The sequence below is a fragment of the Podarcis erhardii genome (assembly GCF_964252035.2).
Source record: "Podarcis erhardii genome assembly, chromosome: 17".
NCBI classification, from domain to species: domain Eukaryota; kingdom Metazoa; phylum Chordata; class Lepidosauria; order Squamata; family Lacertidae; genus Podarcis; species Podarcis erhardii.
In genome coordinates, this window is record NC_138515.1 from 6,206,728 (window position 1) to 6,233,064 (window position 26,337).

Here is a 26,337-nt window from a genome sequence, read left to right on the forward strand (position 1 = left end):
CTCCACGCAGGTGTCCGCAAGCCTTGCGCACCCGGGGGATCTCTCCCCGGGAGCGCAAGGCTTGCGGGCGTCAGCTGGCAGCGCGGAGCACGGGGCGCCCTTCGGAGGACGCCCCGTGCTCCGCGCTGGTGTCGGCCAGCCTTGCGCACCCGGGGGATCTCTCCCCGGGAGCGCAAGGCTTGCGGGCGTCAGCTGGCAGCGCGGAGCACGGGGCGGCCTCCAGAGGACGCCCCGTGCTCCGCGCTGGTGTCCGCAAGCCTTGCGCACCCGGGGGATCTCCCCCCGGGAGCGCAAGGCTTGCGGGCAGCAGCCTGCAGCGCGGAGCACGGGGCGCCCTCCAGAGGACGCCCCGTGCTCCGCGCTGGTGTCGGCCAGCCTTGCGCACCCGGGGGATCTCTCCCCGGGAGCGCAAGGCTTGCCGGCGTCAGCTGGCAGCGCGGAGCACGGGGCGCCCTTCGGAGGACACCCCGTGCTCCACGCAGGTGTCCGCAAGCCTTGCGCACCCGGGGGATCTCTCCCCGGGAGCGCAAGGCTTGCGGGCGTCAGCTGGCAGCGCGGAGCACGGGGCGCCCTTCGGAGGACGCCCCGTGCTCCGCGCTGGTGTCGGCCAGCCTTGCGCACCCGGGGATCTCTCCCCGGGAGCGCAAGGCTTGCGGGCGTCAGCTGGCAGCGCGGAGCACGGGGCGCCCTTCGGAGGACGCCCCGTGCTCCACGCAGGTGTCCGCAAGCCTTGCGCACCCGGGGGATCTCCCCCCGGGAGCGCAAGGCTTGCGGGCGTCAGCTGGCAGCGCGGAGCATGGGGCGCCCTTCGGAGGCCACCCCGTGCTCCGCGCTGGTGTTGGCAAGTCTTGCGCACCGGGGGATCTCCCCCCGGGAGCGCAAGGCTTGCGGGCAGCAGCCTGCAGCGCGGAGCACGGGGCGCCCTCCAGAGGACGCCCCGTGCTCCGCGCTGGTGTTGGCCAGCCTTGCGCACCCGGGGGATCTCCCCCCAGGAGCGCAAGGCTTGCGGGCGGCAGCTGGCAGCGCGGAGCACGGGGTGCCCTTCGGAGGACGCCCCGTGCTCCGCGCTCGTGTTGGCAAGCCTTGCGCACCCGGGGGGCGCATGGGGCGCCCTGAAACAGAGGGTTCCCCATGCTGCGGACTGTAGCCTGCCGCCGGACGCGCGGGGCGCCCTGAAGCAGAGCGCCCCTCACGCCAGGCAGACATGGGCCAGCCCCACAAGCTCGGGGGACAGCGGGGAGGCGCAGCACCGCCATCCCACTGTTCCCCGACCTGGTTTTTTTGGGGGGAAATAAAGGAAAAAAATTTTTCCTTTATTTCCCCCCTCAAAAAAGTAGGTGCGTCCTATGGGACGGAGCGTCCTATGGGACGAAAAATACGGTACTTACTATTTCATAATAAAGTAATTATAAAATACTTTCTTTGTGTTTATTTGATTCCTATTAAAGAGAGTTACTTTATATATAGTCAATATAGGCACAGAGTTAATTTTTTAAACATTTTCTAATGGTGGTGTGCCTCGAGATTTTTTTCATGAAACAAGTGTGCCTTTGCCCAAAAAAGGTTGGGAAACACTGTTCTAAGGTAACTGGAATTCATCCTAAAGTATTGAATTCAGTAGGACAGGTGTCCGAGTACACATGGAATGTGACGGAAGAGCAGGGTTCTTTCTGTGAGTTGGTGCACAAATAATTGGGCTGTGGGAAAAGGTCTATGACTTGTACTTAGAGGCTGCTGTTTGCAGACTTTATGGCTGAACCCCACACGCCATCAGCAGCAGGTGCTTGTGAAATTTTGTCCCTTGTTAGTTCAGCCTTTTAGTTCCCTCTACTGGCTGAATCATGTAGCACCACAAACTGCCTTCTTGCAAGGAGCAATGAGAACCGTAGTTCTGACCATAGAATTACCAGCACCAGCACCAAACTGTGGTTTCCAGGAATCAGTTACTAGGAAACGCATGGCTGTTAAAACTGGGGCAGAACCAATGCAAGTTTGTAATGGAGACATGCCCTGTTCCTACTCCCCTTGGTAGAAAGCTCTGTAATCGGAAAGGGTGGCTCGTTTATTTGTTTACAAACTTTACTGAATTCTTTTTTTAAAAAATCAGTTACCAAAAATGTTATCTTCCAAGACAAATAGATGTACAGGTGTTAAGTCTTGCATTCAGTCATCCACATGGAAGGGAGATTACTCTACTCTTGCTAATAAATGATATAAATTGAGAGTCAAACCCATCTTTCTTTGGTATTCCTCTTATCACCTTCTGATAAGTGAGTTAAGCGTTCCATAAATGCTATGTTTTGCACATATTGGGCCCAAATTTCTGTGATGGGAGGGGTGGCTTTTCCCCCAGTTGTAAACAACTATTTGTCTCGCTGCTCATAAGAAAGAAGGCCAATGCTTTATGCTTGACATTTTGGATTGGTAGCATTGGCAGCAGGGCTAATATGGAGTTGGGTACAAGATGTTGCCCCGTAATGGTGGGTGACAGTGAAAAAATCCATTGTTTCTTCATTTCATTTTCCCACCCAAAGTGACATGTCTCCTCCTTTCAGGAGCAATTGACTGCTGCCTCCAGTTCAGAGCTCCCAGCTCACCTGAAGGGATCTTATTTTCTGGAGGAACAGCAGTTGCTGCAAGAAGAACAGAATAGGTTTGAGGAGCAAAAACAAGCATTTGAAGTAGAGCGGAAAAACTTCACGGAAGCGGCCATTCGGCTGGGGTGGGAGGTAGGCAGCTACTTTCCAGAAGACCTGACGCCAAGTTGCCACCTTTATACATTTTTAACAAGCAGCAGCAATGCCTTCTTGAGAATGATGAAACACAGTAGGGCAGATGTGGGCCTTCCATATGTTGTTGGGCTCTGAATCCCATCAGTCAGTGGTCAGGGATGATGGGAGTTGTAGTCCAGCAACATCTGGAGGGCCCAAAGGTTCTTCATCCCTGATAGATTAATCTTCTTAAAACCCCACCCTCAAGTTTATCCACACAGCCTAGGGCTTGCTGATCAGAAGGTCAGCGGTTCGAATCCCCGCAACGGGGTGAGCTCCCGTTGTTCGGTCCCAGCTCCTGCCCACCTAGCAGTTCGAAAGCACATCAAAGTGCAAGTAGATAAATAGGTACTGCTCCGGTGGGAAGGTAAACGGTGTTTCTGTGCGCTGCTTTGGTTCGTCAGAAGTGGCTTAGTCATGCTGGCCACATGACCCGGAAAAACTCTGCAGACAAATGCCGGCTCCCTCAGCCTATAGAGTGAGATGAGCGTCACAACCCCAGAGTCGTCCACAACTGGACCTAACAGTCAGGGGTACCTTTACCTTTTATTTCCCCAGGAACAAACACAAAGTCAAATTGCTTTCTCATAGTCTGGCATGTCAGGGAAAAGGCTAGGCTGGGACCCTTCTCTTGAACATCTAGTTCTTTGCATGGAGAGAGAGAGAGACAGAGAGAGAGACAGAGAGAGAGAGAGAGAGAGAATGAATGAATGAATGAATGAATGAATATGACAGAGAGGATTATTGTGAGCTCCTAGAATCTTAAGCAGTATAACTCAACCACAAGTTGATCATCTCACTGAGCTTTTGGCCATGGAAGGAGAAGTTCTGAGTGCTCTCAAGATGACTGAGAGATTGGTAGAATTCTGGAAATAGATAATAATCTGTCTTCTTTTCTTCTCCTTGGCAGAGGAAGCAGTTTGAGCAACGCAAGGCCCTGTTCTTGCAGCAAGGATTCTTGTCTTCGTGGCCAGGATTTGATGTGAGAGATCCTACCCGAAGGCTTTCTGCCCCAGTGGCTGCCAGGGGGGTGCAAGGTAATTGTCTCCATCTCTAGTATAGCTTCAAAACACGTGGCAGGTGTGTTCTACTGTGGTTACGCCTGTGTTTTCTGTAGTAGATATGTAAAGGCAGAAATGCATAGAAATCCTGTCTGTCCCTGTCTTCGGAGGTCTCCAAAAATATTATTGTCTTGTGTGTTTGCTTGTTTATTCAATGTGTGTCCCACTTTTTCATCCCACAGTGCTAATGGTCTTGTGTTTTGCAGAGTTATGCTACAGAGTGTTGCTGGCATAGGCTCATAGGTCTTGATGTCTAAAAGCCACAGAAATGGGAAACTGCTCCATGGGATGCAAAGTTGGTTTTGTGCCATCTGGCCATCTGCTGCTGGAAAAAGATTGCAGGACTTGATGATGATGATGATGATGATGATGATGATGATGTATTAAATTTGATGGATCTTTGGTGTGATCCCTTAGGGCTTGTCTTGACATACTTAGCTGGTGGTGTAGTGGTTAAGAGCGGTGGACTCGTAATCTGGGGAACCGGGTTCGCGTCTCCGCTCCTCCACATGCAGCTGCTGGGTGACCTTGGGCCAGTCACACTTCTTTGAAGTCTCTCAGCCCCACTCACCTCACAGAGTGTTTGTTGTGGGGGAGGAAGGGAAAGGAGAATGTTAGCTGCTTTGAGACTCCTTAAAGGGAGTGAAAGGCGGGATATCAAATCCAAACTCTTCTTCTTCTTCTTCTTCTACTTATGTGGCTTTCTGCTTTGTAACCCTTTTTCTTTCCTTGACCACAGATGAGCATTTGCTCAAACAAAGGACCTGGAACAAACCCATCTGTACCCCTTATCCAAAGGTCATGATCACTCCTTGCTGCAGCCCAGTGCAGGTCTTGAGAAGAAAACACCTTGCTTCAAACCCAAACAGCCCCACCATGTGCAGGCAACAGCTGCTCCTCCCAGATGACTGGTAAGGCCATTGTTGTTCCTGGTCTAATCAGGCAGCAGGGTGGGGGCTGATGGAGATCCAGTCCAGACTTGGGGATGACCTTCCAGGCGGACTGAAGTACCCAACATTGTCCTAGCCCTGCATTGCCTTATGCAATGGCTGAGGCTTTCTGTATTGCTAAAAGAGCCCTCTTGTGAGTTGTTGACCCATGCCTGTTTGCTGCTTACATCAATAGTTGATAGGATTGGACATAGTAACTGTAACTTGTGTACAGTGGTGCCTCGCAAGACGAAATTAATCCGTTCCGTGAGGCTCTTCGTATAGCGGTTTTTTCGTCTTGCGAAGCAAGCCCATTGACAGCTTAGCGGATTAGCGCTATTAGCGGTTTAGCGGCTTTTAACGGATCAGCTGATAAGTGGCTTATCAGCGGATCAGCTGATAAGCGGTTTAGCGGCTTAGAAAAAGGGGGGGGGAGGGGAAAAAACCCGCAGGAACTCGCAAGACATTTCGTCTTGCGAAGCAAGCCCATAGGGAAATTCGTTTTGCGAAGCGCCTCCAAACGGAAAACCCTTTCGTCTAGCGGGTTTTCCGTCTTGCAAGGCGTTCGTCTTGCGGGGCACCACTGTATTTATGAATGAATGAATATGACAGAGAGGACACTTGCCTCTGTTTCTATAGTTTGTCTATAGGGATGGAAGACATGAGTGCCATTATCAAAATGTCAATGTTAAATTTTTTTTGGTGGCAATTTAAATAAAAATCAGCTAAAAACAAAACAAATAAATAATGCCCTCTTGTCCATAAATAGGAAGGGAATTTTGGGATTTGAACAGCCTACACACAAGGAAGAATGGGCATACAATAACCACATGTGTATTTATTCACGTATTATTTGGGTCTCTTTCTTCTAGGCCAGCTTCTCCTCCACAGCTCTGGCAAAGTAAGAGGAGCTGCCAAAACACAGCTTGCCAAACTGAGATGTCTGTGAAAGATGAGCTTCAGGGTGACCTTTTAGAACGCTTCCTGGACAGCTTCCTCTAGGGATGCTCTTAACCTTGCTCCCTGAGTGGGTTTTTGGTTTTTTTAAAAAAAGTTCCATTTCAATATATTTTGCTGTCTTAGTTATAAGAAGCTGAAATGTTAATGCATGACTCCTTAACCTCAGTAGAACTTACAAGAGATGGCTTTCCCTCATTTGGAACTCAGTTTATTGCTTCTGCTTAGGAAAAGCTGCTAATGGGAATGAAAGATGCAATTGAACTGCTTTGTGTGCAAGTATAGAAGTGATATAATCATTGCTGGTAACTAATGCTGGTAACTGGGCACTTGAATTTTATTTGTTAATACATCTGCTCTTAGGAGTGTAATGTTAATGCCCATTTCCCCCCATCTGTATCCAAGAACGTTCCAGTGGGGAAGGTTTTTAAGAATTTACACGTTAAGCACCCTGTTATACCTCAGTTACCGGTACCTCTTTTAAAAGTTTTTTCTTATTTTTGTGACCATAGAATTGAGGGTTTCTTCACAGGTCCTATCTCCTTATAATAAAAATGTGTTTTTAACCATATTTGGTATCTGGCTTAATTTTGGAAGGGTTTTTGGAAAGGTACGCTTCCTTGAATTTCAGAGGCCTCAGCGCAGCTAATACTCTGACTGACTTGGCTCAGGTACCATGAGAGAGTTCAATTCATGGTCCCAGTGTTTGGTCTCAATGCAGCTTTAACCAGCTTTCTGAAGCTGAGCGGGTCTGGTCAGGACCACCTGAGAGTTAGTGACATGTTGACACCTTGGGTTCCATAATGGAGGAGAGGTAGGATTTATGGTAAGTGCGGGGGGGGGGGAGTACCATATTTTTTGCTCTATAAGACTCACTTTTTCCCTCCTAAAAGGTAAAGGGAAGTGTGTGTGTGTCCTGTGGAGTGAATGCAGGCTGCGCAGCAATCACAGAAGCCAGAACAGCAAGAGGGATTGCTGCTTTCACTGTGCAGCAATCCCTCTTGCTGTTCTGGCTTCTGAGATTCAGAATATATTTTTTTCTTGTTTTCCTCCTCCAAAAACTAGGTGCGTCTTGTGGTCCGGTGTGTCTTATGGAGCGAAAAATACGGTATGTTCAGACATAGGCCATAGCTATCTCTGCCATAGTGCAATTTGTGGGTGGGGCCTGAAATCCAAGTGCCTTAATCCAGAATACATGAAGAGAGTGTTTGCAGTGATCCGAGTGTTGGATTTCCAGGTGTACACGATGCTCTTGCAATTATTTCAACCCCTCAAGACCTACCTTTCTTATTAGGCCTTTGGCTTTATTTCCTAGCCCTGCTGCAACTAAAACTGTGACCAAGCAAAGTATGAGTAACAGCTGGAGGGGGTGGGAATCCCGTATTTACCCTTCTATTGTTTTTCTCTTCCAATTTTAAGATTGTAAGCTCCTGTCCCCTTGTACACTGCAAAAGTAATGCATACTGTTGGCAAGCTACTGGCCAGAGTATTAAACACATTTAATGTGTGAATTCAGCTTTGTGCACTTGGCCAAAAAACATAAAAATTTAAAAAAGGCAGGGCCGGGGATCCAGGAAATAAAATGTTGGCAATCCCACCTGCCATTGCAGTCACCTTGGAAGAGCATTTGGAGCTGCAGAGAGAGTGTGTTTTGACTGTGTGCAATTTTGGCTTTTTGCTCTCCACTGAACGTAACCTCCACTGAGCATCAGCTGTAATGTATTGCCAGTAGGTTGCTTTCACACCTTGCCACAAATGTGTGTGCCCGCAATCCTAGTGTGATCCTGTCCATTGTAAGCAACATATGCAAAGTAGATGGAAGGGAGGGGACTGGCAATAATAATAATAGTAATAATAAATTACATTTGTTAGTCCCTTCATCTTGCCCAAGGCAACCCAAAGGGACTTAAAAGAAAAACAAAAAGACCCCCCCACACACATACACACATTCCTCCCCATAAGTTTACAAAGCTCATGAGAAATTGGTAGCAGTGGAATTATAATAAAATAATACAGAACCTAATGTAAGTAAGAGAAGATACCAGACATAAACAAGCTGAAATCCAGCCTGAATCACCACAACAACTTAAAGTGATTTTAGTTAACTCTTTTTTCCTGATTATTATCTTTTTTGCAGCCAGTGCATTCAGGGCCACTCTGTGTGTTGCGGTACACACACGCACACACACACACGCGCGCGCACACACACACACACACACCCCGCCTATCTGGTTGGGTTTCCCCAGCCACTCTGGGCGGCTCCCAACAGAATGTTTAAAATGCGATAAAACATCAGACATTAAAAACTTCCCTAAACAAGGTTTGAGAAAGCTGAGAGATGTTTTCCAACGCTGACCACAAATACAAAGATCTGTTCACCTAGGGACCTTGTAGCGGCCACCCAAGACTGCGGTGGGTGCCATTTGGAAACACAGCTCGATAAAAGTTGTTTTGAATGTATGTTAACATTTGGCTTTCTTTCTTCAGTTAATGTTTTGTTCCGCATTGTTTTATTTGCTGTCCCAATGTGTGGTCGACCGCTTGGGAGATTTTCCTTTGAAAGCATGAAACGAAGAACGACACTAATAAGGAGAACTGGGCCAAAACAAACAAGATGAATTTTAACACGGAGAAATGTAAAGTATTGCACTTGGGCAAAAAAATTGAGAGGCACAAATACAAGATGGGTGACACCTGGCTTGAGAGCAGTACACGTGAAAAGGATCTAGGAGTCTTGGTTGACCACAAACTTGACATGAGCCAACAGTGTGACGCGGCAGCTAAAAAAGCCAATGCAATTCTGGGCTGCATCAATAGGAGTATAGCATCTAGATCAAGGGAAGTAATAGTGCCACTGTATTCTGCTCTGGTCAGACCTCACCTGGAGTACTGTGTCCAGTTCTGGGCACCACAGTTCAAGAAGGACACTGACAAACTGGAACGGGTCCAGAGGAGGGCAACCAAAATGGTCAAAGGCCTGGAAACGATGCCTTATGAGGAACGGCTAAGGGAGCTGGGCATGTTTAGCCTGGAGAAGAGGAGGTTAAGGGGTGATATGATAGCCATGTTCAAATATATAAAAGGATGTCACATAGAGGAGGGAGAAAGGTTGTTTTCTGCTGCTCCAGAGAAGCGGACACGGAGCAATGGATCCAAACTACAAGAAAGAAGATTCCACCTAAACATTAGGAAGAACTTCCTGACAGTAAGAGCTGTTCGACAGTGGAATTTGCTGCCAAGGAGTGTGGTGGAGTCTCCTTCTTTGGAGGTCTTTAAGCAGAGGCTTGACAACCATATGTCAGGAGTGCCCTGATGGTGTTTCCTGCTTGGCAGGGGGTTGGACTCGATGGCCCTTGTGGTCTCTTCCAACTCTAGGATTCTATGATTCTAAGGAAAGCTTGATCGGATAACTAGCTCCAAAGCGGGGACGCACCACAACATTGGTGCATTCCTTAAAGGGACAGGATGGCAGGGGGCGGAGAAAGCAAACACGTGGGTTCCTGGCTCCCGTCCTCGGGATCCGTGAAAGGCGAACGTCAGCATGCAGCAAGGGGTGTCGGCGCGCCCGGCATGCACCGCGAGCTCGCCCTGCCCCGCCGGTGGCCATGCAGAGCCGGTGCGCCCTGGGCGCACGGAGGGCGCACTGTGCTGCGCGGCGATGCGCCGAGCGGGCGTTGCACGGCCGGGAAGGCCCTCCGGGGCAGGCGGCGGTGGCGGTGGCGTCGAGCGAGGCGCTGCTGCGGAGGCTGGTGGCGGGCGGCGCGTCGGTGGTCCCCGGCTTCCTGAGCGAGGAAGAAGAGGCGCTGCTGGCGCGGGAGGTGGAGGCGCCGCTACGCCGAGGCCGCTACCAGGACGCGCACTGGGACGGGGTGGGTATCCCCGGGGCACCTTGGGCGCGCGAAGTGGAGGGGAGATGGGGGCTTTCCTCTTTCCAAAAAAATTATTATTATTTCCCCCCCCCCAAAAAAAAAATTATTGGTTTTCACAATATTATAAACAAACAAACAAACAAACAAAACAAACATAAATCATAGCGTTGTTGAAAATTACAGTTATTAACTTTGTTAAGTGACTTCCTCGCTTCCCCTTGGTTGAATTTCATTGCATGTCCTTTTAACGGTTTTCCAAATCCCAATTTTTATGAAATTTAACTTAAACATTAACATCCTTAAATCTTCACCTTATAGAATTAAACATATTAATTCATCACTTAACATAAATAAAATCCTAAGCCCATTAAGTACCTACAAGCTGTTTCCAGTTAGTTTAACTTAACAAATTTAACTAAATAATCATTAAATTTATTCCATTCTTCCTGATACTCCTCCTCCTTCTAGTCGCGGACTCTTCCAGTCAGGTCAGCTAGCTCCGAAAAGTCCATCATCTTCATCTGCCATTCTTCTATTGTTGGTAATTCTTGGGTTTTCCACTTTTTAGCCAACAAAATACGAGCAGCAGTTGTGGCATACAAAAATAATTTAACATCTTTCTTGGGCAATTCCAAACCTGTTATTCCAAGAAGAAAGGCCTCTGGTTTCTTTATAAATGTATATTTCAACATTTTTTTCAATTCATTATAAATCTTTTTTTCCCAAAAAAAATATTAGTTTTCCACATTTTTAGACAAACTGAACTTGGTCCAATATTATTATCATAGTTAAATGACTTCCTCAAATTCCCTTGACTGAATTTCATTATGTATCATTGTAACGGCTTTCCAAAATAATATATCATAAAATTTACTTAACCCTCTTAACATCTTTATCTCTTTTCATCTTAACTTTAAACATATTGTTTTATAATTTCACATATTCAGATCCGTAGCCTATTATTTTGCAAGTATTTCTATTTAATTTATCTTAGCATATTTAGATAAATAGTCTTTGACGTTCTTCCATTCTTCCTGATGCTCCTCCACCTTCTGGTCACGGATTCTTCCAGTCAGGTCAGCTAGCTCCAAATAGTCCATCATCTTCATCTGCCATTCCTCCACTGTTGGTATTTCTTGTGTTTTCCATTTCTTGGCTAATAGAATTTAAGCTGCAGTTGTGGCATACAGAAACAATCTAACATATTTTTGGGGCAATTCCAGACCTGTTATTCCAAGAAGAAAGGCCTCTGGTTTCTTAACAAATGTGTATTTCAGCATTTTTTCCAGCTCATTATAAATCTTCTCCCAGAAGTCTTTCACCTTGGGGCAGGTCCACCGCATATGGTAAAAGGTGCCCGCTTTTTCTTTACATTTCCAGCATAGATTATAAATCTTTGCTAACTTTACAGGGGTCAAGTACCATCTATACATCATTTTCATTATATTTTCCTTTAACATGGTACATGCAGTAAACTTGACCCCTTTCCTCCACAACCTTTCCCAAACTTCAGATGTGCGCTTTCCTCTTTCCAGGCCTTGGGCAGGTTCGACCACCAGGGGCCTGGCAAACATCTCACAAAATCTCTTCTCCATCCCATAGGTTATTCATAGATACCGCGAGACAGAAAGATCGCATTGGAGCAAGGAGTGTCAGGAGATCCTGCAAAGGGTTCGGGATACGGCTTTCCCCCCGGGAGTGCCGCAGCTCGCTCAAGTTCACGTCCTGGATTTGGATAAAACTGGCTACATAAAGCCTCACATAGACAGTGTCAAGGTAAGGCAAACACGCCAGGTATTCTTCTTGCAGCTTTGCCGAATAGCATCCTGATAACTGGGGAGGGTTGTGCCCCAGAGCAGAAATGGGGGTGGCCTCTGCATGCTGTGAGCTATAATGCCTCATTCCTGGTTATGATCTGTGCTGGCTGGTACCAGCCATGTTGGCCACCCCTTCCCTAGGTGCCCTTTATGGGCTTCCTAAAGCCAACCTAGCAGTTCGAAAGCACATCAAAATGCAAGTAGAAATGCAAATAGGTACCACTCCGGCAGGAAGGTAAACAGTGTTTCCGTGTGCTGCTCTGGTTCGCCAGAAGCGGCTTAGTCATGCTGGCCACATGACCTGGAAGCTGTACGCCGGCTCCCTTGGCCAATAAAGCGAGATGAGCGCCGCAACCCCAGAGTCGGCCACGACTGGACCTAATGGTCAGGGGTCCCTTTACCTTTACCTAGAGTCACCTGGCTGCCCAGGATGGGAGAGATGTGGTACTAGAGGGATCTTTGATCTGGTCGGCCATAAATAGTCCTTATGGATTTGTTTGCAATATGGCAACTCCCCCCCCCCCTTTGGCTTGAGCCAGCAAAATGAATGGGAAGCAACATCAAGCAACGGTGACTGAAATAAGTGCAGGTGGGCAGCAGGAGACCCCCGCCCCCCAAGTGACCATGAATAAGAGGCATATTTTTGGTGTGGGTGCAAGATTAATATTTAGCATTGGCCTAAGGCCTTTTCCTGGGACATGGGTGGCTCTGTGGGTTAAACTACAGAGCCTAGGACTTGCCAATCAGAAGGTCAGCGGTTCGAATCCTGTTGCTCGGTCCCTGCTCCTGCCCACCTAGCAGTTCGAAAGCACGTCAAAGTGCAAGTAGATAAATAGGTACCACTCCGGCGGGAAGGTAAACGGCATTTCTGTGCACTGCTCTGGTTCGCCAGAAGCGGGTTAGTCATGCTGGCCACATGACCTGGAAGCTGTACGACGGCTCCCTCGGCCAATAAAGCGAGATGAGCGCTGCAACCCCAGAGTCGGTCACAACTGGACCTAATGGTCAGGGGTCCCTTTACCCTTTACCTTTAAGGCCTTTTTCAAGAAGAGCGCCTGCCTTTTGTTGCTGTGCATTCATGCACAAAAGGTTGGCCCTTAGTTGCTATAAGAAGGCCTGGTTCTCATTGAGAAGGTAAACTTGTGTTTGGATGGCAGCAGTACCTGTGACCGCAGCTGGAGGCTTGTCTGTCTGAATGCTCCATCGGTCAAAGCAGCTCCCTGCATGTGTGGGAAGGATTCTAGCCTCTCATTTTCCCTGACATGCTAGTTTTCTGTGCCATGGGGACTGTGTTTGGTGCAGGATTTCATCGCACGAATTCCTTTAAACTGAATTCAAGGGAAAGAGTTCAAGTACAGATTTACCCTGTCAGTGAGAATCAGGCTTGTCTGTTCCCTTCTAGCATTGGCTTTCTGATGAGAATGGATTTTGCTTCAATTGGGGAATTGTTGCTTGTGAAGATTTGTGTTGGAACGTGATGTCTGTAGCATAATCGTTTGCATGTCTACTCAGACGTGGGTCCCGTTGAGTTTGGTGCCCCTTCTTGGCAACATCAAACCCCAGTCAGGCATTGAGAAAATGTGTTCAAATGTTAGCACCTTTCTCCCCGTGTAAATGTATCTTCCTGCCCCACCTCTCACAGGTGCTCTTGTTTCTGGGTTGTGTTAAAGGACTGGTTGTGATTACAGAATTAAACATTCTCTTCTCTTTCCCCCTTCCTTTTTTTCAAAAAATCACCTGCTAGTTTTGTGGCTGCACCATTGCAGGCCTTTCCCTGCTGTCCTCAAGCGTGATGCGCCTGGTCAGTGAGCAGAACGCGCACGACTGGCTGGACCTGCTTCTTGAACGCCGTTCTCTCTACATCCTCAGGTAATAAGCAGTATTAGCATGTTAGAATTGCCTGGTTAGATTACAGGCAGAGAGACTATGTAGCCCAGCATCCTGTCTCCCAACAGATGCCTCTGAGAAAGTACAGTGATGAATCAAGAGTCCTCCCTTGTTGTTTGCTTACCTGTCAAATCCCCTTGCAAAGCGTTCTTTGAGGGGAGCACTAGGTTCCTGCTTCTGCTTCTCTGCATGGCCACAAGGCGTGCTTCAGAACAATTTAAACACCATTCCCTGTTACGCTCAAACTCAGAGGGATGAACTCCACTCAGATACTGGTTCTAGCAAATCACGGTTCCCTGATTTTTGGGTGTTACAAGGCACTGTGTTTTGTTCAACAGCAGAAGCTTCTGTTCCCCAAAAAGAGGGGAGAGGGGAATATATGAGCTCAGGAGTCATTTGTGGATCAAGGAACCGTGGCTTCACATTATGTGTGAACCAGTCTGGTATCTTACGGGAATTCATGAAGGTCCTGAGCTCTTCATACACGTGAAGTGCTGTGAGATGTAGACTAGTATGTTTTGTGTGTGTGTGTGTATCTGTGGACTCATCTCTACAGTTAGTGTCTGAAAACAGAAAGTCTTCTTTAGGATTGCCCAGTGAAGCCAGATATAAAATACCCAAGTCCTGGAGCTAAGCCACAGAGACCCAACTGGGTGGGTCACAGTGTCTCTTTTTCCGCCTGGAGCAAAATTCCTTCCACTCTGTTTTGCCAGAGTGGTGCATGCTCTGGTTATCTCCCGCTTGGACTACTGCAATGCACTCTACGTGGGGCTATCTTTGAAGGTCACCCGGAAACTACAACTAATCCAGAATGCGGCAGCTAGACTGGTGACTCAGAATGGCCACCAAGACCATATAACACTGGTCCTGAAAGACCTACATTGGTTCCCAGTACATTTCCGAGCACAATTCAAAATATTGGTGCTGACCTTTAAATCCCTAAATGGCCTCGGCCCAGTATACCTGAAGGAGCATCTCTACCCTATCATTCAGCCTGGACATTGAGGTCCAGCACCAAGGGCTTTCTGACAGTTCACTGACTGCAAGAAGCGAGGTTACAAGGAACCAGGCAGAGGGCCTTCTCGGTAGTGGCGCCAGCCCTGTGGAAAGCCCTCCCATCAGATGTCCAGGCAATAAACAACTATCTGACTTTTAGAAGACATCTGAAGGCAGCCCTGTTTAGGGAAGTTTTTACTGTTTGATGTTTTACTGTGGTTTTTAATGTTCTGTTGGGAGCCGAGATGGGCAGTGTTTGTGTGTGTGTAAATTATTATTATTATTACTATTATTATTATTAGTTATGGTAACACGCTGGCATCTTGTGTAATTTCTTCTTTGCCTTAAGGGGGCCAGCTCGCTATGAATTCACTCACGAGATCCTTAAAGATGAGGAATCCTTTTTCGGTGGAAGGAAGATCCCCCGGGAGCGGAGAATCTCTGTCATCTGCCGAAACCTCCCCTTGCCATCTACTCCACCGTAGAACCTGACTGACTGTCTCCATTTGGAGTATCTCTTAAGCGCTCACCTGGTGGGAGTGGGGCTGCTTCTGAAACTGTTGCCCTGCCCTGCCCTCCTGGCTCCATGGGACACAGCTTTGCAGCCAGGTGTAAGTGGTGGGCTTTCTCCTCAGTGCACCAGAAGGAGAGTCTGAGGATGGTCAAGATCTAAGGCAGTTTTGCCCTTAGCGGATGGGAAAGAGGGGAGCCCTGCAAAGAGTTGGAGAAATGGGCCGAAACATACTTCATGAATGTACTGTTCATCTCAGGGAATAAAAATCTTGATGCTTCTTCTTTGATATGTTGCTCTCAAGTTTTTTGCCTGCATTCACTGTCACACAGGCTGTTTCAAAATGGCGAACTCAAGCAAAGGAGGCTGAACAGGTGTTGTCCAATGGAAGGTTACAGGCCCTCTGACTAACAAAAGTGGAGGTCATGAGGAGAATCACACACCTGGTCTGTGGCAACTCGCTGGTGTGAACAGAATGGCAAAGCTTTTCTTGTTTTTCCTAATTCAAAACCCAAATGGCCTGAAATTTTGCTTTTTTCTCACAGCTGGGATTTGCTCTCCATTGTGTGAGGTGTGTCCCTCAAAGTGGGCCTTGCAGGGACCTGCCATGAGATCCTCAACAGTAGCCTGAGTATTCCTGTGAGCTAAAAATAATTCAGAGGCTAATTCAGGGTCCTCGTAGATTGGGATACTGGACAGGTGTGCAAAGAGTGGAAATAGAGTAGCATAAAAATCCTGCTTTTGGCCTGTGGCACTGAAATTCCATGAAGATAGCTGGCAATTGAAACATAAAAATGGAAGACAAGGTGCAGATTTGATATTGGCTGTGGAAAGAGAGAGGGGAGACTCTATAGTGCTCACAGAATTTCCACTCGTTGCACTCCTATCCATAGCTCACATAATCCTTGAATCAGTTGGTGGTGGTGCAGGGAGGGAGAATTTAGGAAAATGCTTGTTCACCATTTCAAGACCTTGGACCCACCTTGAACTCCAGCCTGCAAGAAAGGAACCACTTTTTATCTGTATGCTGCATATAGCCATCTTCCTCCTCCTTTTGACTTTTCACCCTTTGCTGCCTCTTCTTCTGTCCCTCCCTCTCTTTTTAAATAGAAAAAGATTCATGACACTTGTGGAGCTGGGATGATTGAGAAGCAATCCTTTTAAAAAAAAACTATATATGTTTTTCCTTAGAATGTAGGCTTGTTGCCAGGGTCTCTTTCTGATTTTTATATTTTCCTTGGTTCCTCAAATAGCATAAAGGTAAAGGTAAAGGCACCCCTGCCCGTGAACCGCCAACCTTTCGGTCGGCAAGCCCTAGGCGCTGAGGCTTTTACCCACAGCGCCACCCGCGTCCCTCAAATAGCATAGGTACCTAATAATAATACTATTATTCAGCAGGTATTGCTTTTGCAGTACATTGCTTTTCCATACCTGGCATTGCCTGGGTCACTGTGCAGCAGTCTCTTATCATTTGGCTCAGGTCATCCGTTGGGGAATAATAATACAGTGGTACCTCGGGTTACATACGCTTCAGGTTACAGACTCCACTAACCCATAAATATTACCTCAGGTTAAGAATTTTGCTTCAGGATGAGAACAGAAATCATGTTCCGGCAGCGTGGCAGCAGCAGGAGGCCCCATTAGCTAAAGTTTCAGTTTCAGGTTAAGAACGGACCTCCGGAACGAATTAAGTACTTAACCCGAGGTACCACTGTAATAATATATTATTTATACTTCACCCATCCAGTCTTTGCTCCCATGAAGCTAGCAAGCAACCTGTCCTCCCAATGTGTGCTGGTAACCCCAAAACTGTGGACACTGTCATTTCCTTGCTTGCTCTTTATTGTATAGACACCAGTATTTACAAGTCAGTCATTCTTAATGCATGTCTGGGACTAATACCCTCAAGCCTCTTAACACGAGAAATCAGCATATACATTATTATTTTGTAACGGGGAGCTCAGTTTGGACAAAGGCTAGCACAACTGCTAGGCCTTCCTCCTGTTCAGGGGAAGAAATAAATTAAATAACTTAGAAATAACCCATAAATATATCCGCTTGCTCAGCCCTCGCGGTGCTGCCCCAGCCTCTTGGACCTAATGCGGAAAGGATCCAGTCAAAACACCATATGTTTGTCAAGTGAAGTGGTCTTAGGGAGGAGCAGGGGACCAGTAATGGGTGGGGCACTCTTTGAGCTGCTCCCCTTGGCTGTGAGTTATGAGGAATGGCTTTGCAGTTGGACCTGGGGAGAAGCATGGCGGCCTGGGCACCCCTTGCTGGGATGTCTTTGTTAGTTGTACATTAATTGGTGGCTAACCTCCTCTTCCTGGAGAAGAGGAGGTTAAGGGGTGATATGATAGCCATGTTCAAATATATAAAAGGATGTCACATAGAGGAGGGAGAAAGGTTGTTTTCTGCTGCTCCAGAGAAGCGGACACGGAGCAATGGATCCAAACTACAAGAAAGAAGATTCCACCTAAACATTAGGAAGAACTTCCTGACAGTAAGAGCTGTTCGACAGTAGAATTTGCTGCCAAGGAGTGTGGTGGAGTCTCTTTCTTTGGAGGTCTTTAAGCAGAGGCTTGACAACCATATGTCAGGAGTGCTCTGATGGTGTTTCCTCCTTGGCAGGGGGTTGGACTCGATGGCCCTTGTGGTCTCTTCCAACTCTATGATTCTATGATTCTATGAAAAGCACATCTCTGAGCCAAGAACTGCATTGGTGGGGCAAGGTGGCCTGTTCTACTGTGGGCTCTGCTGCTGCCCCATGTCTGCATTCATTTATCCCTCCCCTCGCCCCCACAAAAACAACAACACCATCAGCCCACACAGCTGCAGGCAGCGGCCGAAAGCTGTTCCACTTCCTGCCACTGGTGACTGTCATCCAGAAAAGCCACATCCTCATAGTGTGTGGGGCGGCAGCAGGGGTCCCCCAAGGCTGGTATCTCGCTCCTCTGCAGCAGAGCGGAGAGGGTCAGGTCATGGTTGCTGCGGGCCTTGGGGCAGCTGCCACTGCAGTACTTGAAGAGGATGGTCTCCTCGGAGCTGTAGCCCAAGCCCAGGTCCTTGACGCGAACCTGCAGGCTTCGCAGGCGGCACTCCCGGTCCTCAGGCCTCTCCCATGCGCGCCGCTTGGGACGGCTCCTGGCTGGGCCAGGGAGTGACTTGAGCAGGCTGTTCTGGAGGCCTGGCGTGTCCAGGGATGCTCCTTGGGAGGTCTGCGTTTCTGAAACGAGAAGGAAAGGAAGAATGGGGGAAGGCAGGTGGGGGATAATAATAATAAAATATTATTTATCTCCCACCCTCCCCAGCCAAAGCCGGGCTCAGAGCGCCTAACAACAATAAAAGTAACACAGCATTCTAAAATCAATTCATTTTTAAATCAAATCAAAATCAAATTAATGGCAACCATTGGACTAGAGTTCTGTGAGGATTACCAAAGGAGCGGGGTCAGACTGTGCCTTGGCCAAAGCTCTGTCTTGGAAGCCCTGCGGAAAGATGTCAAGTCCTACAGGGCCCTAGTTTCTTGTGACAGAGTGTTCCACCAGATTGGGGCCATAGCTGAAAAATCCCTGGCTCTGGTTGAGGCCAGCCTAACCTCCCTGTGGCCCGGGACCTCCAAGATGTTTTTGTTTGAAGACCGTAAGGTCCTCCATAGGACATACCAGGAGAGGTGGTCCCATAGGTACAAGGGTCCTAGGCCGTATAGGGCTTTAAAGGTTAAAGGTAAAGGGACCCCTGACCATTAGGTCCAGTCGTGGCCAACTGTGGGGTTGCAGTGCTCATCTTGCTTTATTGGCCGAGGGAGCCGGCGTACAGCTTCCGGGTCATGTGGCCAGCATGACTAAGCCTCTTCTGGCAAACCAGAGCAGCAGTGCACAGAAGCACCGTTTACCTTCCCGCCGGAGCGGTACCTATTTATCTACTTGCATTTTAACATGCTTTCGAACTGCTAGGTGGGCAGGAGCAGGGACCGAGCAACAGGAACTCACCCCGTTGCGGGGATTCGACCCGCCAACGTTCTGATCGGCAAGCCCTAGGCTCTGTGGTTTAACCCACAGTGCCATCCACGTCCCTAAAGGTTAAAACCAGCACCTTAAACCTGATCCTGTACTTCACTAGGAGCCAGTGCCGCTGGTATAGCACCGGGTGAATGTGATCCCGCGGCAAGGACCCTGTAAGGAGCCTCGCCACGGATCCAGTTTAAAGCAACAAACGTCCTGCTCCCATAGTTTGACACCCAAGCCCTCCCCCTCCGCACACCTCCAAGCTGGGATCACTTCCAATATTTGAGCCCCATCTGGGAATAAGATGCCTGGTACCCTTGGGACAATCAGATACCCAACCCTTCACTGGTAGCCTTTGCCTGCCTGTGGCCCTCCAGATGTTTGGGGAAGTCTGTTCTCCATGATGGGGCCAATTCTGCGTTTCAACCCCCAATGAATTGTTGCCATCCTACCTGATCCTTGCGCACTGTGCTATGTCAGTTATAGTGGTCAAAAAACTAGAGCGCTGGTACAGAGACCTAGGTCACAAATAGTGAGCAAGCTTCTACAGTGGTCCAGGTTTGTATGCACAGTGGATCTGGCTATTCACAGCTGGGAATGTTTTGAATTGTAAATAACTGATACGTCAGCCGCACACATAGAACAATGACTTGGACATTTCTTACCAAATAAGAAATATATACAAAATCAGCTTGGGAGGCAGGAGTACAGGAGAAGCTCACATTACTTCCTCTCTCTCGGCATTTCTGTCACTTATCTAGGGTGTCCCATCCCAAAGCAATGAGGGTGGGACTCAACCAAGTTGTTGCATGCACAAAACAAAGTTCGCTCATGCAACGGGATCCTCCATGCCCCCTAAATCTGCTCTGGAGGGTTACGGGAACTCCATAATAGAATTAGGGGGTGCAAGAGGAAATTGCATTGAGTGAGAAGACCTCATTCCATTTCCATCCTGTATGTCCGCTGTGTTTTCAAACACCGGTTTTGTGTTTTTTAAAATAAGCCCCTTCCATGCCACAAGCACATTAAGACAGAGGGCTTGCGTACACTCAAAACCAAAACAATGTTTTACCGAACTTTCCCCTCTTGGTACTAAATGCTACTTTTGCTTTAAGCCATAAAGCAGAGGAGGGGAACCTATCAGCCAGCATAGCAGCAGGTGTAGGGATGATGGGAGTTGTAGTTCGGCAACATCTGGAAGTTCCCCATCCCTGTTGCTGCTGCTGCTGCGGCCGCTTTGGTTGGCAATGGATCAAGAAAAGAGACTTCAGAGAGCGGAACTGTAGTGCCTTTTGGGAAAGGGGGGCCATGTTTCAATAATGGCACAAGTTCCTTGAAATGCATCTCATAACTAATTATTTAGTGCATTTTTATCCTGTCCTTCCGAGGGCAGCACACATGGTATGTGTGTGTGTTTCTGCCACCGCCATTTTATTCTCACAACTACCTAGTGAGGTCAGAGAGAGAGCACCTGTAGGTGAGCTTCATTGTTAAGTAGTAATTGGAGGTTTAGCCTCCAAACCTTAACACTTAACTGTCTGGCTTTCCTGGGAGTGAATCTAGGCATAGGCAAACTCGGCCCTCCAGATGTTTTGGGACTACAACTCCCATCATCCCTAGCTAACAGGACTAGTGGTCAGGGATTATGGGAGTTGTAGTCCCAAAAACACCTGGAGGGCCTGGTCTAAACATTGCTCTAAGCACGGTCTTGCTTACAGCTCTGGCCTTAGCTAGGCCCTCTCAATGCTCTTCCACCCAAACTAGTATGTTCATCCATCCAATGTTTGGTACACCAGACGACCTTCATGACATTTATATTTCTGGAGCCCTGGAAGGGCTATTCAAGGCCACCCTCAATGGCACATCGTGAAGAGGCATGCCACAGAATCTCTTGAAAGGGCACAGAATATGAGCTGCCCCTTCCAGCTCCTGTTATTGTCATCATCATCAAACCTTTTATTGGCATCACATACAAAAAGTGAGAGATGCTGAATTTAGGACTGCTTTGCTAATGGCCCCAAAACTCTTGTTGGCCAATGCAGCCGTTTGTTCCAGCAGGCTACTGTGATATTCAGAGACACAAAGGATGTGCTCAAGGCCACAACGGGGGATTTTCCAGAAGAGCAGAAATTTGAACCCACGTTGCTTAATTCCAAGAGAGCACCTTAGCTCATCCTAGCCCACCAGCTACAGCAAGAGCCACCACCAAACCCAAGCATGGCAGGATCCCTTTACTGGAAGCACAATTCAGTAGGAACTTCTTAAGAATTCCCAAATGGTTGTCATACCTAGTGGTCTCTGTAGCGCATCTCCGATTGCGGTCCCCAACGGCGTCTGCATTGCCAGGCTCTTGCCTTCAGTGAGCTGAGAAGGAACTATTTGGATCAATAGGACCAGAGAGAGGAGCTGAGGGGGCCCCATCCTTTACCCAGTGAGCAGGGCCAGGTTCTATAAGGAAGATGACTCCTTCCCCCTCATTTATATCTTCTTTGGAACGGGGGTGGGAGGGGGAGTAGCATGTACTCCGGCTGGAAGGAAAAGCGTTAACCCTTGTGCCTTGAAAACTATTACAGATCACGCAAGTGATGTTTCCTGCACGATGGGCTTAGAGGCTCAATCGAGAAAGCACTCATAAATCACTGTCGCTTCGATGAGATCCCTGTAAAGGATGCAGCCTCTCTCCCCGCAGCCTATTACCCTTTCCTTGAGATGTTTCTGGAAGCCCTCCTTGCAGGAGGCGGGCAGAGAACCACCCTAGCTGCATCTGAAGGCAGGCTACCAGGTCAGCCAGCTAAACAAGTAACCCACGTAGTCAGTTGGAGCAGAAATACTCCAGGGGTACCAATGCAAGAAGTTTGGGGGAGGTTGTCCTTGGCAATGTTGTGCCTTGCAGGACGTAACACTGGGGTTAGGTGCAGCTCTACACAACCCAAGTGTCTTGCCCACTCTCTTCTGTGTCCAGTGCATTTTTCTGGTAGCACGGCTGTGTCCCGTGGCTTTGATGGAAATTGAAACCATTGGTGTTTCTGTCCAATGCTGCCCTTGGCTCCCCATTCGAAATGGTTAAATCTTTAAGAGAGCCCAGAATCCTTGAATGGAAATTCCTGGAGCTTATTCTGCCCAGATCCCGCTGTGGTGAAATGCTTTTGGGAGGAGTTGCTGACAGTGGCGGCTGGCGGGGTGGGTGGGGAGCGAAAAAGAAGGGCAACTCCATAAATTATGTCTTCAAGGAACATACCAAGCTGGCTGGCTTGGCCCTGGCTTCAGAAGCAACCTAGCCTGCAGTTATCGGACAGGATGTCCGGAAAGGAGGACTCCCTTTCTCCACACTGATGGATGGTGAGGAGATGGAGCCAAACCTCCCATCTTGAGAGAGCAGGGTGATGGCACTGATGCCAACACCACTGTGCCTCACAGGGCACCCCTAGCAGGACAGAGAACCGTGCCTCTACTGTCTCAGAACCACAACATGCTACACACAAGCTCTTCCTCCACTGTGAAATGACACTTCCAGGCTGTTGCACAATCCAGACTTGGCCCTGAGGGACATGCCCTTTCTACGGCTTAATGATAAGGGAGCAGCGCAAGGTGGGCAGCACCAAAATTTGTCCTTATGCAGGTTTGTTTCTGCACTCGCTTCAGCACAGCTTGTGATACTTGGGGTGGCCTTCACTGAATTTGAGCCATGTGATGGGGCAGAGGAAGCTGCTCAGAGTTCACTGGCTGCATGCAACCAAACATGACTTGACACCTTCGTCACAAAAACAGGGAGGTTGTAGTGGTCAGCTGCTGCACAGTTCCCTCAGCAGGACCAAGGTGGGCAGTTAGAGCCAGCTGACCTTTCAGCTTGTTGCTGCGTTGACCTGAAACATCTCAGAGCCGGCTGTGGCTGCTGCAGGGTCAAAAGACACCTGAGACTAATGGCTCCAAAGTGCTTTCCCTTGATGTGTTTTGTGCTCTCTGGGCTAGTGTGCGACTCCAGACCAGCCACTTCCATGTATGCGAGCATTCCTGGAATGCCGAGGGAAAGGTCAGCAAAGGGGGAAGAGGAATTTGGGGCAGGCGAGCCGTCGTCTGGCTGTCGGCTTAGCCCTGTAGAGCATGGAACATCTTCTTGAGCCCCGGCGAGGCTGGGAGCGCTTGCATGTGGCATGACAGCGCTGATAAATCACCATCAAGCCGACACAAGAGGGATCTCCGCTGTCTGTGCTCGGCCTCTCCAAGCACATTCCTTCCACTTGGCATGGGGAATACCACAACAGGGCCCAATGGAGGCTTAGCAGGAGTGGAAACAGTCTGGAGAATAAGGAGGAGCGGAATAACAGGCCAGAGGGCAACACGGATGATCAATGGATGTGAGTTGTGCGGGTGGGCAGAAGGGAGGACACCCAACTTCAAGTAATGTGCCAAGTGAACAGTAGTGATGGGGAGCTTGTGGCCTTCAAGATGTTTCTGGACTAGAACCCCTCTCATACCCAACTATTCACCATGCTGGCTGGGGGTGGTGAGAGCTGGAATCCAAAACCATCCGGAGGACCACACAAGTTCCCCATCTCAACTGGATCTGGGCACATGGAGTTACGCGTGTATGCATGTGTGTCAAGAATGGTTAGAGCAGCAGCTTTCAAGTTGTGTTTCCAAGGGAACCCTGAGCTTCCTCAGAGTTTTACTGAAGGTTCCTCTATGTGAAGATCATGACCACTAATAAATGGCATGGCAAGCTCTCTTTCAGGGAGGGCTGTCTGTCCATGTTTGAAGAAAACTTCTCTGCCACAACAGACCTTCTATGCAATGTACAGCCATGGGATTGTTCTAGGTTTCCACAGGGCCATGGGTGAGGCCCAACCATCTTAGTCAGGGCCTTATGTGAACAGAATGTGTGTCGTAGCACAAGGTCTAGATTATCCTCTGGGACATTTGAGGGTTCCTAAACAGACAATGCAGAAAGGGTTCCTTGAAAGCAAGTTGTTGTTGTTTTTTAATCTGGCAGAGAAGCTGAGAGTCAGTCATCTTATCAAGCACGTGTAGGGAACAGGATTCAGTATTCAGGATTCACTTGAAATTCCACTGTTCCACTAGGCAGTCTATGACTCCGATTCCAACCCCTAGGCCTGTCTTTCTCAACCCTCTTAAACTCACACTCCCTTTTAGCTAACATAAAAATCCCATTTGTCCCCTGAAATTGGCTCTGGCCTGAGTGTGTGTGTGTGTATCAGAACCTCCAGGACAGTGCAAAGGGGAAGAAGGAGGATAGTTTATTTGGCAAGCTGAAATCCTTGTGCAGATGGAACAGGTAGAAGAGTGTGATGTTGAATCCCACCCTTTCTGTGAAATGGTCCTTTCTACTCCCCATCACTTTGAAAGAAAGCCCCCCCATGCCCGATCTAAGAGGGTACCCCACAGCCACCTGAAACAAGGAAGTGTGGCAAGTGCATCTTTTTATTCCAACTATATAATTATCTTTTTGTAGTGGGAAACTGGGAAAGGAAATATTATTTAAGAATTTGCAACCATCTACCGACAATGTCCAGTTAAGGACTCACTTAGGGGACTAGAGACCCACATCCCTTTTGTCTGACGTTGCTGGCTGCTTGGCATTTAAATGGTCTTGGCATTTTAATTTAACACTGTGCCGGATGCAAAAAAGGAACACTAGACCCACAAACACAGTGGTGGCGATTTATATTTACAAACAAAGACTCTAGCCACTGGGAGAAATCCTACTGATGCTTTGCTATGCAGTGGATATCAATGTGGCCATCTTGGCAAGGCCTGAGGAGACCAGTGGCGTAGCGTGGGAGGTGCAGGGGGGGCCGGCCGCACCGGCCGCAACATCTGGGGGTTAGGGTTAGGGGGTGCAAATCCATGGGTTTGTTGTTGTTTAGTCGTTTAGTCGTTTCCGACTCTTCGTGACCCCATGGACCAGAGAACGCCAGGCACCTCTGTCCTCCACTGCCTCCCGCAGTTTGGTCAAACTCATGCTGGTAACCTCGAAAACACTGTCCAACCATCTCGTCCTCTGTCATCCCCTTCTCCTTCTGCCCTCCATCTTTCCCAACATGGGGGTTTTCTCCAGGGAGTCTTCTCTTCTCATGAGGTGTCCAAAGTACTGGAGCCTCAGCTTCACAATCTGTCCTTCCAGTGAGCACTCAGGGTTGATTTCCTTCAGTATGGAGAGGTTTGATCTTCTTGCAGTCCATGGGACTCTCAAGAGTCTCCTCCAGCACCAGAATTCAAAAGCATCAATTCTTCGGCGATCAGCCTTCTTTATGGTCCAGCTCTCACTTCCATACATCACTACTGGGAAAACCATAGCTTTAACTATACGAACCTTTGTTGGGGTGCAAATTACTTGCCTTGCCCCGGGTGCTGACAACCCACGCTACGCCACTGGAGGAGACTGTGGACCACCTAGCTCTGCCACAATAGCACACAAGAAGGCTTTGTGCACCAAAGACCCACAAGCCACCCAGGACACTACTGGCACTACTCTGCTTCCGAGCAGAGCAACATATTGGCTTGCAGAGACATAACCAAGACCCGAAGAGGTGGGACCTAGTCTGAAAGGGAGGCCTGTGCCTCCATGCAGGTGTTATCTCAAGCATGTTATTTTTAGCCAGGACATCTAAAGGTCTGCTCTCCTGCCAACAGAGACCGCAGTGGGTAGTGGCATGCAAGGAACAATTTGAGGAATGCTGGGGCTGCTCCAGTCTGGAGGATAGGGGATTTGCGGAGGATAAATCACAACTGGGCTTCCCTTGATGCTCCTGAATGGATGATGGATGAGGAAACTGTATTGGAAGGGTAAGGGATCAGTGCCCAGAGGCTGGGGCAGAGGAGAGAGAGCACAGCAGAGCATCGAAGACGCAGCACCTACTTATGCTAATGCAGGACCTGCAAAAACATTCATGTTCATGGAATCATAGAACTGCAATTGGAAGGGACCACGAGGGTCATCTAGTCCAACGTCCTGTAATGCGGAAATATTTTGCCCAATGTGGGGCTTGAACCCACAATCCTGAGATTATGCTCTACCAACCGAGCTGTTAATAATAATAATAATAATAATAATAATAATAATAATAATAATAATAATTTTTATTTATACCCCGCCCTCTCCAGCCAAGACCGGGCTCAGGGTGGCTAACACCCGATATAAAAACAAATTGATTGAAATACAACTTAAAAACAAGATTAAAATACAACATTAAAACATTAAAATACAGCCTCATTTCAATGGAAACTCAAATCAAAAACTTTTTTGGGGGTGAAAACGTCAAGTCTTCACCAAGACTGGTCCCACATGGGCCAGAAAAAAGCCAGGGAAGTCCCCAAATAGGAGTTCCAACACAGGAGGAGAAAGGAAAAAAGAAGAGGAGGAGGGAATCAAATTGATACCAAGCCGAAGGCCAGGAGGAACAACTCTGTCTTACAGGCCCTGCAGAAAGAAATCAGATCCCGCAGGGCCCTGGTCTCATGAGACAGAGCGTTCCCCCAGGCCGGAGCCAGTGTTGAAAAGGCCCTGGCTCTGG

General features: G+C 48.4%; 3 protein-coding genes and 1 long non-coding RNA gene across 8 annotated transcripts in view; 2 read left to right on the forward strand and 2 right to left on the reverse strand.

Annotated features, from left to right (window-relative positions):
• The window catches only part of LOC309332210 (afadin- and alpha-actinin-binding protein A-like), a 101,682-nt gene extending 95,450 nt beyond the window's left edge, over positions 1-6,232 (forward strand). For all 4 annotated transcript variants that reach the window (XM_081845211.1, XM_081845210.1, XM_081845208.1 and 1 more), the window contains exons 11-14: positions 2,556-2,729; positions 3,682-3,808; positions 4,572-4,743; positions 5,634-6,232. In XM_081845211.1, the coding sequence (XP_081701337.1) occupies positions 2,556-2,729; positions 3,682-3,808; positions 4,572-4,743; positions 5,634-5,763 (603 nt within the window). In that variant the 3' untranslated portion in view covers positions 5,764-6,232. The remainder of the gene's footprint in view (positions 1-2,555; positions 2,730-3,681; positions 3,809-4,571; positions 4,744-5,633) is intronic.
• Positions 1-26,337, reverse strand: part of LOC309332555 — a 103,890-nt gene that overhangs the window by 35,438 nt on the left and 42,115 nt on the right. The window lies entirely within an intron of this gene.
• On the forward strand, positions 9,324-15,087 carry ALKBH7 (alkB homolog 7; the record flags this gene model as incomplete). The annotated part of the gene is made up of 4 exons (XM_081845742.1): positions 9,324-9,587; positions 11,190-11,363; positions 13,149-13,273; positions 14,637-15,087. The coding sequence occupies 4 exons, from the start codon at positions 9,324-9,326 to the stop codon at positions 14,770-14,772; spliced, it is 699 nt and encodes a 232-aa protein (XP_081701868.1). The 3' UTR covers positions 14,773-15,087.
• On the reverse strand, positions 16,659-21,235 carry PSPN (persephin). Of its 2 annotated transcripts, XR_014152087.1 has the most exons (3): positions 21,094-21,235; positions 17,497-18,024; positions 16,659-17,120 (listed from the first exon to the last, which is right to left on the reverse strand). XR_014152087.1 is itself a non-coding variant. In XM_081845678.1 (2 exons), exons 1-2 carry the CDS (start codon positions 21,224-21,226, stop codon positions 17,618-17,620), a joined length of 540 nt encoding a protein of 179 aa, XP_081701804.1. In that variant the 5' UTR covers positions 21,227-21,235; the 3' UTR covers positions 17,495-17,617. The 2 variants fall into 2 exon arrangements, 1 of the variants encoding a protein (XP_081701804.1); XM_081845678.1 differs by lacking the exon at positions 16,659-17,120 and having other exon boundaries at positions 17,495-18,024.

What these genes read in the sequence shown, in the direction of transcription:
- PSPN (XM_081845678.1), bottom strand. Translation starts at nt 21,226, where the DNA reads ATGGGGCCCCCTCAGCTCCTCTCTCTGGTCCTATTGATCCAAATAGTT. An exon ending in TGCGCTACAGAGACCACTAG is followed by an intron (nt 18,025 to 21,093) that starts GTATGACAACCA and finishes TTCTCGTTTCAG; the next exon opens with AAACGCAGACCTCCCAAGGA.